This window comes from Pagrus major, chromosome 15 (assembly GCF_040436345.1).
Source record: "Pagrus major chromosome 15, Pma_NU_1.0".
In the NCBI taxonomy this organism is placed as follows: Eukaryota; Metazoa; Chordata; class Actinopteri; order Spariformes; family Sparidae; genus Pagrus; species Pagrus major.
Genome location: NC_133229.1, coordinates 24,585,265 through 24,600,992, shown reverse-complemented (window position 1 = coordinate 24,600,992; position 15,728 = coordinate 24,585,265). Strand labels below are relative to the sequence as shown.

Sequence of the window (15,728 nt, the reverse complement as noted above, 5' to 3'; positions counted from 1 at the left end):
CCAGATATAAACAAAGCATGAACTCTGTTTTGTCCCTTAAGGTCAGTTTGTTTATTCAGTCATGAAAACAAAAAGAGAGATCTTTCTCTTCTGATTAAAATGTCTTCCTCAAAACTACATGTTTAAAGCCAGAAATTCAGTTTAGGGTTTTGGGGTTTAAATAATCTTTTTTTTTTTTTTTTTTAATAGACAATCATTTACTTTTTCTTTACAGATCAGATGCAGGTCTTGTTCTTTTTTATTATCAGCCACAGACCAGATGAATTAAAACTCTGTTGATGAATAACTTACGCTTGTGGGCCTAAGTGCAGTTTTTTCTAAATGCATTAGTACACGTCTGTATAAAACAGATAAGTTGATTAATTGTACTTTAACACCTCTTGCATTGTAACTCATGTCTAATCTCACTCTCGACCTTTATTACGGTAATGTAACGCTGCGTCTCATTAATACACATAGCTCGCATTAATGTCACGTTTCGGCCACTCGATGTTAACCTCACTTGACATTTACTCGGTAAATAATGAAGCGAGGTTACTTCATGTTATGAACACAAGTTTGTGAATTACATCACTGAGCTGAGGACATTACCCAGGAGAGAGAAAAACATTAATTTTTAGCCATTTCGCTCCAATAAAGTTAAGCTAGCATACTCATAGTTACTTTTTAGCTAGTTATTGGAGTTGGCAGCGAGTTCAAACGGAGCTAATGTGTTTTTAAATGTTTCGGCTTCAAACAGGACGGACTGTTTTTTTTTGTAGCCTGAACTGAAACGATTTATATTGTAGCCGATGTCTAATCTCACTGTCAACCATTATTACGGCATTTTAACATGACGAAAACATCATTAATACACACAGCGTGCATTAATGTCACGTTTCGGCCATTTAATATTAACCTCACTTGACATTTACTCGGTTATGTTATGGGCACAACTTTATGAATAACATCACTGGGATGAGGACATTACCCAGGAAAATGAGAATAACCTTCATTTTTAGCCATTTTGCTCCAATAAAGTTAAGCTAGCACACTTGTCATTAGCTTAAAAGTGACTTTTTAGCGAGTTATCGGAGGTGGCAGCGAGTTCAAACGGAGCTAATGTGTTTTTAACGGTGTTTGTCGGTAACCCGAGCCGAGTCCAGTCCGTCGTCTTGTTCGGGCCGTGACGGAAAGCCTAGTTTAAATTTGACCAACTTTAGTCGATAATGTAAATAATGCCCAACCTCCAGCCCCAGTTCTGCCGGTTTTTTTCAGCCGATCGGCCCCGTCATGTCGTTATTCTTGAGTATTGGCTGCTGCACTGCTAATTATGCAGATTTACACGACGTCGGAGGAGGAGGACCGGAGGCTGGGCCAGCGGAATGCTACGTGTCTTGGAAGTCCCTTTTAAAGCCCCTCCGTCTTTCTTGGATCACCGCTGCCAAAAAAACTTTGGTGGTTACAACCCGAGCGAGCGAGCGACAGACTGACTCCCCCCTCATCCAGGCCTCCGTGTGTCTGAGCCCGGTGTGCAGCAGCAGCAGCAGCGGCGGCAGCAGTCGAGAGAAATGTCCGGAGTGAAAAAGCTTCGCACGGTGAGTAGACGAAGAAGTAGATCTGGAGATAAAAAGGAGGGGGGGGGGAGAGGAGAGGAATTCAAGCTGTCATCAGATTAGCCTCAAATGTGTGTCAAGAAGCGAAGCCACGATGTGCAAAACTCCCTTTTGCTAACTTAAAGGAGTGTCTTGTCAACACATGAGGTCAATCTGACCGTCCGCTATGTTCTCCTCCTTTTTTCTGCTACAGAGAGAGAAAAAAAAAATCAGTTTCCCTTCAAAGTAAAGTAAAAGAAAACCCCAACAACAGCTCAGTTAATTTCACTTATATGCCTCTTGACTGTAACCAGCTAACCAGGTGTGATGGTCACAGCCTTGACTCTGAACAGAGGGGTTGTTGTAGTAACGTATCCATGTCACTTTGGCCCATTCATAACTAGTGAGGGAGGAGAAGGAGGAGGTGGAGGAGGTGAGGGGAGAAAGAAACCACTGTGAGACCGGCTGGCTTGATGCTGCACAGGAATGCTGCAAACTTGGAGAGCATATGTGGAGTGATCTTTGAATATGAGGTGGTGTTTCAATGCACAAAAAAAAAAAAACCCTTCATGCTAGTTTTTCTCGCCCCACAAGCTGCAAACTGCTGCAGGGTTTTAGTCACATTGGTGTCAAACACGAGTATGTGCTGCTGATGTTCCCTTTCCTATATGAGAAATTGAACATTTAAAAATCGATGATGCAAATACTCGACCGAGCCCTTAAATCGTGAGTTATCAAGTTACGAGAAGTGTTATCATCGCTTTGACAAAGTTATTTCATCCTTGCTCAAATTCCTGCACTTGAGTAACTCGAGAGCTCTTTATTGTAATTTAATCTATTGTGATTTCCTTAGAAACAGGATGCACCCTGAGCTGAACTGGGAGAAAGATAAAAGAGTTACGTAAGATCCTCCACATTTGTAATAACGAGGGTTTTGTGGTGCATTTCTTATGCAGGAATGCAGATGAAAGGGCTTTTCAACAGGAAAGAGAAAGTGGATTAACCAGAAATAAAGTTAATAATAGGAAGTGAAGTCATGTTTTGGATGACAGCACGAAGAAATGTCTTCCAATTAAAAAAAGGTATGCTGTATGTCACTCCAGTTGTGTGGGTGTGTGCAGCACAGGCACCGAGTGTAGGCGACATGTTATTTGCTCATGATTAGACCGTGTAAAGCATATTTTGTACTGTTGTGAGGTGGAGCAGCGAGTCGATTTGACATGATCATGACATGGACAAAGTTTTTGCCGTGTCATCCATAGGCTTCTGAAGAGCCTTTGTGAAGCTCCATGTGGGTGGCGATCGCCATCTTGGCACTGCCTGACTCCTAGGGCTGGACGATATGGCCTTATAATAATGTCACCATATTTTTAGGCTATATTGGGATTCCAGATATATATCTCAATATTTTGAAATCTCCTCAAAAGGGGTCACACCCAAAAATCTGTCTGAGCTGAGGCGAGCCAAATGAAGCCCGTCGCTGACAGCTAACACCCTTACTCTAAGCCTTAATGTCATTTAAACAAGCGAGAGATTTAAAAATTCAGAACCATTTTTTAAAACGTGTTTATTTCAGAAGTAAACTTCAGGTATTTTATTATGGAGGTCTGGGGGGATTGACTCGCTTCTGGAGCCAGTTTGGCCGTTCGAGGAAGTGTAGTTTGGCTTCATTTTTCGGCCCTGAAAGCTGCCATTTGATTTTTTTTAGTGGTCAGATTGGTGAGCTATAAACCAGGCAATTACTCTCCTCTAGAAGACAACCATAAAGTCTAAATTTATGTGGTGATCATCTCACATTATAAAATGAAACACACCTTGTGTATGATGGTTCAAGGTCATTACATTATACAGTCACGGCAAGGTTTGCACGAGAGAGAAAAAGGACTCTTTAAATGGAGACTGAAACCCTGTGAGTGTCTATTCAGGCATTTATAGGCAGAGGTTGTAGTGACTGAGGGGAGGGAGGAGGTGAGGGGTGAGTATGCAAAAAAAGTGAAGCCATGGGATGGATGTAGGGAAGAAGGGAGAGTGGATGCAGAGGGCGAACGTGTGGGCACGAGCACTGCCACATCATCGCTGGGCTGCAGGCAGCACACTGGACACATTGTCCAGTCGGTCCTCCCCCTCCCTCCATCCCTTCCCTCCTCTACCCCTCCCCTTTAGAAGTCAATACAGCCCCATTTATCCACACAGTCACTACGGAGAGGGCATGTAAAAACAGTCATGCTACGCTAAACTGAGCTCTAATCGCTATGTAAAGTGACATTATATGTTAGTTGGGATGGCATGACAGAATAAGTCAGGCGGGGTCAGACTACTACAGCGTTCAGATGGCATCCACTCACTTTATTATTTTACAAATGATTTCCTAGGACCGATCTGAGCCTGTGTTTTTTCTATTTTAGGACCTGAACAGGTCAACCAACGTGGTGTACCAGGCCCACCATGTCAGCCGGAGCAAGAGAGGGCAGGTCGTGGGCACCAGGGGAGGCTTCAGAGGCTGCACTATCTGGCTCACCGGTAAATCTCAGTAGTCTAATATGACATCTGAAACAGTGCCTCATTCAACCCAGCTTCACGCTTGTCACATTTTCCCACCAGGTTTGTCTGGTGCCGGGAAGACTACCATCAGTTTTGCTCTAGAAGAGTACCTTGTGTCCCACGCTATCCCTTGCTACTCGCTGGACGGGGACAACATTCGCCATGGCCTGAACAAGAATCTGGGCTTCACTTCTGAAGACCGCGAGGAAAACATCCGTCGCGTCGCTGAGGTGGCCAAACTGTTTGCCGATGCCGGGCTGGTGTGTGTCACCAGTTTCATCTCTCCTTTCAGCAAGGTCAGGAAAACCGTTACACCCAAATCCAAAATTACCAGCAAATTAGTAATACTTAAAACTTTAGTTTTAAATGAAATGCATGTACTATTTTCTTTCACAGGATCGTGTGGAGGCGAGGAAGATCCATGCCAGTGCCGGACTGCCATTTTTCGAGGTGTTCATCCACGCTCCTCTCGAGGTGTGTGAGAGCAGGGATGTAAAAGGACTTTACAAGAAGGCTCGCGCTGGAGAGATCAAAGGTCTGTATGTCGATCCTTACCTCAGCCAACTCTCTCCCAGTTATTTGCAATATGTGCCATTCAATGAGTCATTAAAGGAATGCCAAGCCCTTTCTCCAACCACAGGGTAGTTCACTTGAGGGTTGCGCCATATGTTATTAGAGCGAAAATGTCCCTGATCCTTGCGATTCTTACATTTGTTGCCAGGTTTCACTGGTATCGACTCAAATTACGAGCGTCCCGAGGAACCAGATCTTGTCCTGAAAACCGGAGAGCTCACAGTCAACGAATGCCTCCACCAAGTGTTGGAGCTGCTCAGGGACCAGGTGGGTGTTAACAGACAGTCCAGCAGAACGTACTGTACATGTTGTTACCTACACAGTCCTCCGTCATTCATCATACATGTCAAAAGCTAATACCCACAAATCTGCCAGTATACAGAATAATATATCCCTGTTCAAACAAGCAGCTTATTTCACAAAGAAAGCTCAATATACTCAGGGATGGGCTTGACTAGCTGGTTCGTTTAACCCGGACAATGATTTCAGATACGAAACAGAAGACATACCTGCCAACACTATAGGCTTTCGTGGGAAGTCTCCCTGTTTTTAACTGAGCTCAGTTTGGCGCTGAAAATGGACGAAACAGGTCCAGTGAAGAAGAAATACACTTCCAAATTTCACTCCACGTGGTGCGAGACCTTCCCCTTCATTGACTTTTGCCTCCTCTCTCACTTGCTCGTACGTCTTCCTCTGCTCTGCAGGCTGTAGTATTGCATCATTTCATCCTTCCTCTTCCTCTTTCTGAAGGTCTGTCTGCTAACGGCGGCTCCTTACTTTTGCCGATACCCAGTAAATCGGAGAAAAACAAAATGAGAAAATTGTTGAGGGAAATAATAACAACTATACAGAGGGAGAGAGCATCCTGGTGACCCTTAGATGGTGTTCGGTTGCTCAGAATAGATTACACTATTGATCTCAACAGGGATAGTAGGTCATTGCAGCAGTTAACAGGGATGGGATTTGAGAGCTGAACTTGTCTGATCCGTCGGTGGCCAGATCGTACGCTACCAAGCTTATCAGTGTCTTGTACCATGTGCATTGAGCATCACAAAACAATGAAGCAAACTCATGGTGGGAACTTCAACAAGAAGGAATCATGGCTGAGATGAAGAAACCTCCCGAAGCAACATTGCCAGGTCAAATGTCTGCGAAATTATCATTTTATGTGAGAATGAAAACATCTTTCTACACAACATGGGCTTAAATTCAAGGAATGCCGTGTAGTTGACACTCTTTCGCATGAGAGCCGCTGCTTCCTAACTATTAGCACAACCGTTACTTAAGGTAAATATTATATGTTATATTAGCATTAGTGCTACAGTCAGGCTTAGCAAATATTTGCTTTGAATGACTGAGTGCTGTACAAATATCGCCTCATTTCAGCCTTTTGTTCCAAGAACTGTTTCCAAATTAAACAGAGTCGTATGCAAACCGTCTTTTTTTTTTTTTACTGTGTCTACACTGTTGCATTGACTCTGACAACCTGAAAGTGTGGGCCTACTTCTTTTCCACACAGGAAATTGATCAGGCATCAATAAGGGAATCGATAAGAGTCAGACTGATGTGCAGAATCGATAATAGCACTGGTATCAATAAAATCTTATTAATTCCCATCCCTAGAAGCAAAAATGATGATTCAGTTGAAAGCATATGAATACACATTATGAAACATATGAGATCAAAATTAAAGTTTGTTGGGGCTTAAAACAACCAAAAAAAAAATGCTGTAGAGCTCCAGGTGATGACTCTCACTTCTCAAAGAGCAACTGAAATCTCATTCGGGCTCGGTTCCCACAGTAATGTACGTAATCTAAAAGCAATTAATCTCTTGCTCTCAATGCCATTATGACCCACAGATCATTTGTAAATATGCATGGAAGATCTGGGCGCCGATACAGACACAGAGTACACACAGGTATAATCACCTCCACTGCCAAGGCTCAAGCTCTGCTGATAAAGTAAATGTGTAAACACGGCAGCCTTTTTTTATTGTCCTGTGACAGAGGTATAAGTAAATGACTTTTAAATTAAACGGTGCTGTGCCAGCATGAGCTTGCAAAAAGATTTTCCAAAGACATCCTGTTCCCATGAGTGCATTGCTTAATAAACGCCCAAAGGCAACAGCCGTTAACGTAGCGGTTGCACCAGTCGGTGTTGAGTGATTGACACATTTCTCCCGTTGTTCACTTTGCCAAACTGAGCTGTGTCTGATTAGCTTCACTACCTGAACACTCATGACCCTAACAACCACAAAAAATAAACTGACTATCAGTATCTTCCTCCAGACGTTGGTTGGTTTACTTTTTATCTTTTAATAGTGACTAGACTTGAAAAGACTTTCAACAACATGCTAATGCAGAAAAACTACCTGGTAGGAATTGTTGGATAGAAAACCAACACTACTCGGGCGGGTTAAACTTTAATTGGTGCTGGATAGAAAATGTAGGTTTTACGACAAGAGTTCAATCATGACAGTTTGAAGGGGAGAAGGGGGAGAGAGATAGAAAACAAATACTCTCTAAAAGCTCTTCTTTGGTTACTCAAGGCTAGATAAACTTGCTTCAGTGACGTCAGAGAGCAAGGAAGGAAGTCAGTGAACGTGTAAAACATAACAAGAGTAAAACTTTTATACATTAACCTCATCCAGTCACGTCAGATAGATTTTCATCGGCAAAGGTGGTTGTTAAACAATGAAGACAACATCTCCCATGATCCCACGCTCCTTCACGACCTTACCAAAATTTGTTTTCTTTCTTCTTTTGTTGTATCTTTTTTCCATTGTATAAATTGAGAGGCAGAAGTTGCATACTTTAAAGGATGAATTTAATATTCACTCACACAAACTTTGTGGATTTCATGTTTACGAGCTACAACGGTTTTCAGTTACTCTTATCCTAAAATAGAGACAAAATATGTATGATAAACAATATATAGACCAAACAATTTGACAGTTAATTGAGAAATGAATCATAAGATGAACTGACAACAAAAGTTAACTATCACGTCGCAACATTACCAAACGTCTCCAACTATAATATGAATATTCCCTTTTTTCTCCCTCCATACAGAATATTGTACCAGGCGAGATCATGGAGGAGCTGAATGAACTATTTGTTCCGGACAACAAGCTGAATCTTGCCGTGGCTGACGCAAACACGCTTCCCACTATCAGCATCACCAAGGTAACCCACCACTTCAGCTTATAGGCTCCTTTTATCACGCGGCAAACGGGCGAGGGGGTCAATACTGGACACGGCACAGAGCCGCTCGTGATGAGCCCATAAACATTCACCACTGTTTGGACTCCTTGTGCTAATGTGACTGCTCTGACTTCCCTGGGTACCAATAAAGACAAAAGAAACCAGCCAGGCGTGCAGCAGTGAGCTTAGCATATCAAATTACTGTTCAGGTTGATTCCCTGGAGGTGAATGAAGATTTCTACTAAAAAATAGCCGTTTCATTTTCTTCCTGAATTTAGAGCAAGATATCACTGTGATAACTCTAGTAAAGTAAGTTATGGAGATTAATGTCTGATGACAGTGATATATATTACGGCTGTTATCAATCTGTCGAGTCAAGATACATGTCAGCGTCCTGAAGACGCACTGCAACCTACTTTACATGCAAATACTTCAATTTAAAATGTCTTTCTTAACAGCATCTCTTCATTCCTCTTCCTTGCATTTACTAATTCGTGGTCAAAGTTATGTATTCACTCTGTAAAGACTTCAGTTGATGTGGTATCTTCTGTTTGTGCAAGCTGCAGCGTAGGCAGTCTGTTATTCATGTGTTACCACAAATTATCTCAGACCATCTTGTCACGATTTAGTGCGGATGTTAATACATTAATCATAAATACATCATCAGTTACAGTGAGGCTCTCTTTTGATTTGGCACTCGGCCTGTCTTCTAACCATCACTGATTCTGTCATTCTTAGTGTAATTACAGGCTTTTAGTTGACGTGTGGATCAACTTTAACAATACTACAGTCGGTGCAAATAAAGCCACAGCTTTTCTGAAGTGGAAACACATGTTAAAAGTTGTGTTAATGTTCTGAGTGCCGTCTGTTTATGGTCAGCATTTCTTCTTTGTCTGCAGTTGGATCTACAATGGGTGCAGATTTTGGCAGAGGGCTGGGCGAGTCCTCTGAAAGGCTTCATGAGAGAGAGAGAGTTCCTCCAGGTCATACACTTTGGCAATCTGCTGGATGGTGAGAGACGAGCGCAGCGTCACATTAATGCATCGAATAACCTGCCAGGGCATTGCCTTTACTACACACTCAACCAGATTTAGATTTAAAATAAGACAGATTACACATTTTTGAATGAATGAAAGTGGGAATGATTCTTATTTATGACTTTATTAAGATATATAACCGAAGCAGCCTATTTCCAAATAGTCCAACACAAACACAGAAACAAGAGGGGTCAACCAAAGTACTGAGGTCCATCCCACAACAAAGACAAAACAAATAATTGCTGCAAACCACTAATACTAATACACCAATACTAATCATGTTCCTAAAGCTGAGAACAGACAGTAAAACGTGTTAAACTTACACTAACCTACTGAGTTTTTCCTTTTTTCAGCATCTTCCATCAAATAAAACTTGTTTTTGGTTTTACTGAGAGCTTCTTTCTAAGATTATGACACATAGGACACTTTGAAAAGAAATGTTTTTCTTTTTCTGTCTCATGTAACTCACATAACTAAGAAATACCATCCAGTTCTTCGGAACCATCAAAACATCCTGTGTCCAGATGTTATGGTAAGATACCGCGGATACCTCTGGGCGGAGAGCCTTTCCTCCTTTGATTCGAAGATATCTTCTAAATTTGTGTCTTTTTGGAATCCATTACATTATCATCTGATTTCTTTTTAAAACGATTGAAAAACAAATCAAATTTAATCAAATTCATCTTTTAAACAAGTCTGCACGTAGACCACATTTCAGTGCGTCCTCTATGAGGAGATATTTTTTATGTACACAGTCTTCTGTCTTATCTATCCGCCAGACCGTATACGTATTATCGCCGCCAAGGAAGGTTGGTTGTTTGGTTGCGTGGTTTGATGGAGTATGGGTCTTAGCTCAGAATAGAAAAGACCCCATTAACTTTTGGTGCCGATTTGGATAAAAAGATCCAGGAACAGGCTGCGGTTGAGCAGTTATTGGTGGTTTTACCTTTAGCTCTCTATTCCAATCATATAGCCATTAATTTAGGCATCTGTTTTTACTGTTATTTATTACATCCAGGTAATCATTTTAACTGTTTATCCATTAATGTTTTTGTCTGTTCATCCAATATTTTGAGCTCATACAATACTTTTTCCCCATTTTTCAATAGTTTTAACTCTCAATTGTATCATGTAGTGTTCAGGTGTTACAGTTGACTTAACATGTGGATAAATTAAAGGGTAACTTTAGTTGCACCTCTCCACAATCTTATCACATACCTCCCGGCAAATGCAGAAATCCCCCTTTGGCTTCGAGTACCCAGGGTTGTTCTTATCCCCAAAGATAAATCTGAATTTCCTTGATCTCCGATTCGTGAAATTCAAACGTTTCTGAAATAATATTTGCTTTGGTTCACTGGTTGATATCACTGCATCCTCTTCTCAATCAGGTGGGGCCATCAACTTGTCCGTTCCCATCGTCCTGCCTGTTAGCACTGAGAAAAAGCAGGAGCTGGACGGCTGCACGGCGGTAGCTCTCGAGTACCAGGGTAGACGTGTGGCTATTCTCAGGAACCCAGAGTTTTACGAACACCGCAAAGAGGAGCGCTGTGCCAGACAGTGGGGCACCACTTGTCCACAGCACCCTTACATTAAGGTAATAAGGCATTCATCACACATAGTTATAATTTGGATGTCTACCACACGGTAGACAGTTAGATCCTCCGGTACTTACGTCATTGTTTTTTTGTGGAAAGCTAAACATAAATTAATGATTTTAACTGATCATTAATGCTAATTGCAGTTACAACAAATAACAGTGTTTATCGCCTTGTGCAGATGGTTATGGAGGGAGGTGATTGGCTGGTAGGTGGTGACCTGGAGGTGCTGGAGCGAATCAGATGGAACGATGGGCTCGACCATTATCGCCTGACGCCAAAGGAGCTCAAGCAGAAGTTCAAAGCCATGAAAGCAGGTTTGAAAATCTAAATTACTCACAAAACCACAGCAACAATCAGGGATCAGAAAATGGCATTAAGTACAATTCCATAAATATAATATATCCATCGCAGCAAATTGTTTAGCAGTGCACCATTTGTTTTTCAGACGTTCTTGACAAAGGACCAGGTGAAATAAAATGGTAAATTTAAAGCTGCATGGTGATGTTTGTGATCTGTGTTTGGTGACCGATGGAGACGTACGTTATCTCTTTGAAAAGTAATGAACAATGAAATGTGATCACCTGTTTTTAGTCTCACTCCCTCACTCGTATCATGTTTTTTTATCTACGTCACATCACAGAGTGTGTCTCGGTCATGTTTTTTTTTCGTTTGCAGTATTCTGTGCTGCCCTGTGGTCCCATCCTGAGTTTTGTTACTGGTGCAAGCATGTTGTGATGTGCGCTTAAACGATTATGGCTGACAATATTCTATAAGTTCTTATTGTTCGCAACCCATGAAAAGACCAAAACCAGCAATGTGTTTGTCCATCTCTCAATACTCGGGGAGAATTCAAATCAATTTTCGATTCATACATTTTCTACATACAGCTGTGCCGTTAAACTACCAAGTGTTGAATCATAAAGCTCAACAGATCATTGGTTTCCATCCGTGTTATCCACATTTTCAAATTCCTCTTTGACATGACAGGCTACTTGGTATCAAGTAGTGGCTTTCTGTGGCTTTTTTTGCCGTGTGTGTGTATCAGCAAGAGCTGCGAGTGTTGTTTTTATTTTTCTTTGGACACACACCTGATGAAAGCATCGTTTCAGTCGATTGTCAAATTTATAATTGAAATCGTGACACACCTGCTCAATACTTTCTAACTTCCCCAGCATGTCTGCGTCTCTCAGACCCCAGAAGAAGTACATGTTTTGAAACAGTTAAAGAATATTGACTTTTAAATAAGTTGTGCATTTGGTTGGGGACTATTTCCGGCCAGAGAGTCGGTACGCCAGTGAGCATTCTGGATTATATATGTGGGATTTGACAGAAAATAAACAACTCTGTGACAGAGAGGAATGAGTTAGGTTTTGTTATACAAACAATACTCGTGAGGAGGATCACTTCACTGGTCTTTTCTTGGATTGTGTTAACAATAAGAAACATATGGAATATCAACAGACTCGTCCTGTTGTACAAATCAGAAGAGTCCATTTGAGTTATGTGTAAAGCAGTATGAGCATGAAAGCTATTAAAATGCACAATACCCTGCACATGTTGGACTGCACATATCATGAAGCTCCACTGTACTGTAATACCAAACAAATACTGTCATGATATGAACTCTCACATGTTATCCCCCGATAGATGCGGTATTCGCATTCCAGCTGCGTAACCCCGTCCACAACGGTCACGCCCTGCTGATGCAGGACACCAAGCGCCGTCTCCTGGAGCGAGGCTACAAGAATCCAGTCCTCCTGCTGCACCCACTCGGCGGCTGGACCAAAGATGACGACGTGCCTCTGGACTGGAGGATGAAGCAGCACGCTGCCGTCTTGGAGGAGGGCATCCTGGACCCAGCCAGCACCATCGTCGCCATTTTTCCATCTCCTATGATGTACGCTGGACCCACAGAGGTGAGGGGCAATGTTTACTTAAGTCTAACTCTTGACTGTTCAACCATTCACCTGCGATTTCAAATGTGCGACTGAACATTAACCTGTATGCCCTCCAGGTCCAGTGGCACTGTAGAGCAAGAATGGTCGCCGGAGCAAACTTCTACATTGTTGGCCGGGACCCTGCAGGCATGCCTCACCCGGAGACGAAAAAAGACCTGTACGAACCCACCCACGGAGGAAAGGTGCTCACCATGGCCCCGGGCCTCACCTCTGTGGAGATCATTCCCTTCAGGGTAGCAGCCTACAACAAGACAAAGAAGGCCATGGACTTTTACGACCCAGAGCGGTGAGTCAACATTTTAGTGATCTGAGAATGTGACAGTTGACTTCTTCATATTCATGAGTTTCCTGGAGAAGTCACTGGGGAACCAATTATGGTGATACTACCGTAACTTGTATAGGTGCATTTTATTCTTGTAGTCTTCAGGCCTGTCTGCCAGCAGCTTGTATAGCCATGAAGTGTCAGGAACTCGCAGGCTTAACGTGATGACAGATAACACGTTACATTGTGTACGACTAGTCCACAAGGGCTCAGTCCACAAGTCAAGAGGGTGGACGTTTGGATTCAGCCATATTTACTTGAAATTTAAACCACCGAGTCTTGTTACCAAACTCGCATCATTTATTTTGTGAATGAAAACGAAGTGCAGTAGCTCACAGTGCTGCTACTTGAGCGATTGTCCTTGTCACCACGTGTTTTCAGACTTGCTGTGAAACAATGAGTCAGCAGTCTTCTGCTCTGTAACACAACGCCTTATCTTGTTGGCACTGCGAGCAGATTGTAGTATAAACATAAAGACGGGTCACGAAATTCTGACTGTAAATTAGAAGTCGTTCTTGTAGATTCATTGCGTTTGTATCCACCTTTTGGTATTTCTGTCTGCAGGTGTAATTATGGCCTAATTTGTAAATATCGTTTCTGCACATTCTCCTCATATCGCCCTTCCTCACCCTCTTAGACAAGCCGACTTTGAGTTCATCTCGGGAACCAAGATGAGGAACATGGCTCGCAGCGGGGAGAACCCTCCGGATGGTTTCATGGCCCCCAAGGCCTGGAAGGTGTTGGTGGAGTACTACACCTCTCTGAAGAAGGACAAGTAATCGACACAGGGCTCGGCTCACCAGCAAAACAGCATACTTCAAAAAGATTACAGGATCTTTAAGGGGGAATTTTAGATTGATTATTCATTTCAAGTGAAGAATTTCGTAAATCATGAGTCAGTCTGGCAGGGGTGGGTGTTTTGTGCAAGGCTTCACCAAATCAAAAAAAGACTTGTCCTCAACAGTTAAAGCATTACATTTTTACATTCCTATAAAGCTATGTGATTTATAAATCCATATTTTGTTTATATGCATATTAACTTAATCTATGTATTTTAGTAAATTAAAGGTAACTTGAGATTCTTTTTTTATTTTTAAGCATAGGAGCACATACCAAGACAGGGAAATCATTTTTGATATTTACATTTAATTATCTGAAGGATGCATGACAAACAACAACATGTAGATGTCACTTTTTATAGCATTGTACGGCGACGATATCACCGTCTGTTGAGTTATTTGTCGGACCAGAATGAAAGTCACTTTCTTGTTGTATCAATACCAACACTGCCTATTTGTTTTACATGTATGGATGTTGATTAATTCATCGTGTTAAAGTTTCACATTATTGTGAAACGCAACATAGATTGTTTTTTTTAATAATGTGAAAGTGCCTTTCTCACAAATGTCGACATTGTAAAACCTTCAATGTTTTTCCTGGCGTTTGCCTGAAATGTCTCTGAGATTTATGTGATTTTATAAAAATGGGCATGTGCATTCGTGTAATAAAGAATTAGGAAGACGGAGTATGTTACGACGCAGTAATAAAGGAGCTTATCCGGTGTTAAGAATCACTGGTGAACGCCTGATATTGAGATAATGTGTCGATAAGATAATCCTGTAATGTGAACGATTGAAATGTTTTCTTTTCAGCAATATCGCTCTCTGTCATGGTTATGCAACACACCTCACATTAACTTATGCCTGTACAAAGTGCATGCTTATCTATCGAGGGATAAAGGTTGAAGTCAACTGGGCAGTTTGGCATTTTGTGGCTGCAGTGTGAAAAGTACAATGCTGCCACCTGCTGGCGAGAAGTGGTGCAGGAAAACAGTGATAACAGAACAAGGCTCCACTGTAAATGCATGTAAAAGGGCACAGTCATGTTGGGTTTCTCTGGCAGGAGGCAGCCTTGGTTACTGAAAGAGTACTGAAAAGTCTGTACTTGTAAGGACAAGTAAAACAAGTGGTATTAAAGTAATACTTAAGTAAAAGTATGTCAGGGTTTTCATTCAGGATAGCCTTATCGGCTACAAAAACACAGATAAAGGATTTAGATATCAATTTAAATTGTACACAGTTACATGCATACAAGTACCCAAAAAATGACGTAATTACAGTAATTTGAGTAGATGTAATTTGTTACATCATGATAGTATTCGCTAGGACCAGACCAAAGATAGTCCTGTGTTGCGACTTGTCTAGTGTTTGTTCAGGGTTCATACTGATACCGATTATTAAGTAATCAATGAGGCCAGTAACTGATATTTGGAACCGATATGCATTTGCAGTAAAAATACGAATCTTGTGTTTAAGTGTCAGAATTTAAAATAACCGTTGATGGAATGTAGTTTACTAAAGTACTGTCCTTAAGTACAATGTTAGGTACTTTACTTGAGTATTTCTGCTACTCTATAGTTGCCCTCAGTCATGGAAAGTACTGTGCTTAAGTACAGTTTTGAGGTACTTGGACTGAGTTTGTTCCATTTTCTGCTACTTTATACTTGCACTCTACTACATTTTGGAGGCAAATATTGAACTTTCTACTCATATTTATTTGAACACTTTAGTTACAAGTTACTTTGCAGATTACACACTGCATCAGAGCTATAGTGATCATTAATCAGTTGACCCAGAGTATGTAGTATATACACACATGTAAATATATGTATGGTTTACTTTTACTTGTCCTTTTAATGCGTACGTACAGTTAATCAGATACTTTAAGACTTTAACTTTTACTCAAGTAAAAACCATGTATTTGATTACTTTAGTGTCTAGTTACTCTGCAGATTCAGATTAGTCAGTGTTGATAGGCCATCACGTGAAACCTCTGACCCTTCAGATATTGTTGTGGGCAGAGTTGGGAGCAGGGGCGTCACGATATTCTGATGATGACGCTTGTTACAGTAGACGGCAGCGA

The 15,728-nt window shown here is 41.5% G+C and overlaps 1 protein-coding gene across 1 annotated transcript; it reads left to right on the top strand.

Annotated features, from left to right (window-relative positions):
* Window positions 1-1,293: 1,293 nt before the first annotated feature.
* On the top strand, window positions 1,294-14,376 carry LOC141008969 (bifunctional 3'-phosphoadenosine 5'-phosphosulfate synthase 2-like). Its single transcript, XM_073481348.1, has 12 exons — window positions 1,294-1,577; window positions 3,980-4,094; window positions 4,176-4,411; window positions 4,512-4,650; window positions 4,837-4,955; window positions 7,760-7,873; window positions 8,791-8,902; window positions 10,317-10,522; window positions 10,705-10,840; window positions 12,174-12,442; window positions 12,541-12,770; window positions 13,444-14,376. The coding sequence occupies exons 1-12, from the start codon at window positions 1,551-1,553 to the stop codon at window positions 13,583-13,585; spliced, it is 1,845 nt and encodes a 614-aa protein (XP_073337449.1). The 5' UTR covers window positions 1,294-1,550; the 3' UTR covers window positions 13,586-14,376.
* Window positions 14,377-15,728: the final 1,352 nt, after the last annotated feature.

Excerpts from the sequence above, each read along its gene's own strand:
- LOC141008969 (XM_073481348.1), top strand. The coding sequence starts at position 1,551 with ATGTCCGGAGTGAAAAAGCTTCGCACG. Across the intron at positions 4,412-4,511 it reads TCATCTCTCCTTTCAGCAAG|GATCGTGTGGAGGCGAGGAA; the intron begins GTCAGGAAAACC and ends TTTCTTTCACAG. Across the intron at positions 7,874-8,790 it reads CCACTATCAGCATCACCAAG|TTGGATCTACAATGGGTGCA; the intron begins GTAACCCACCAC and ends CTTTGTCTGCAG.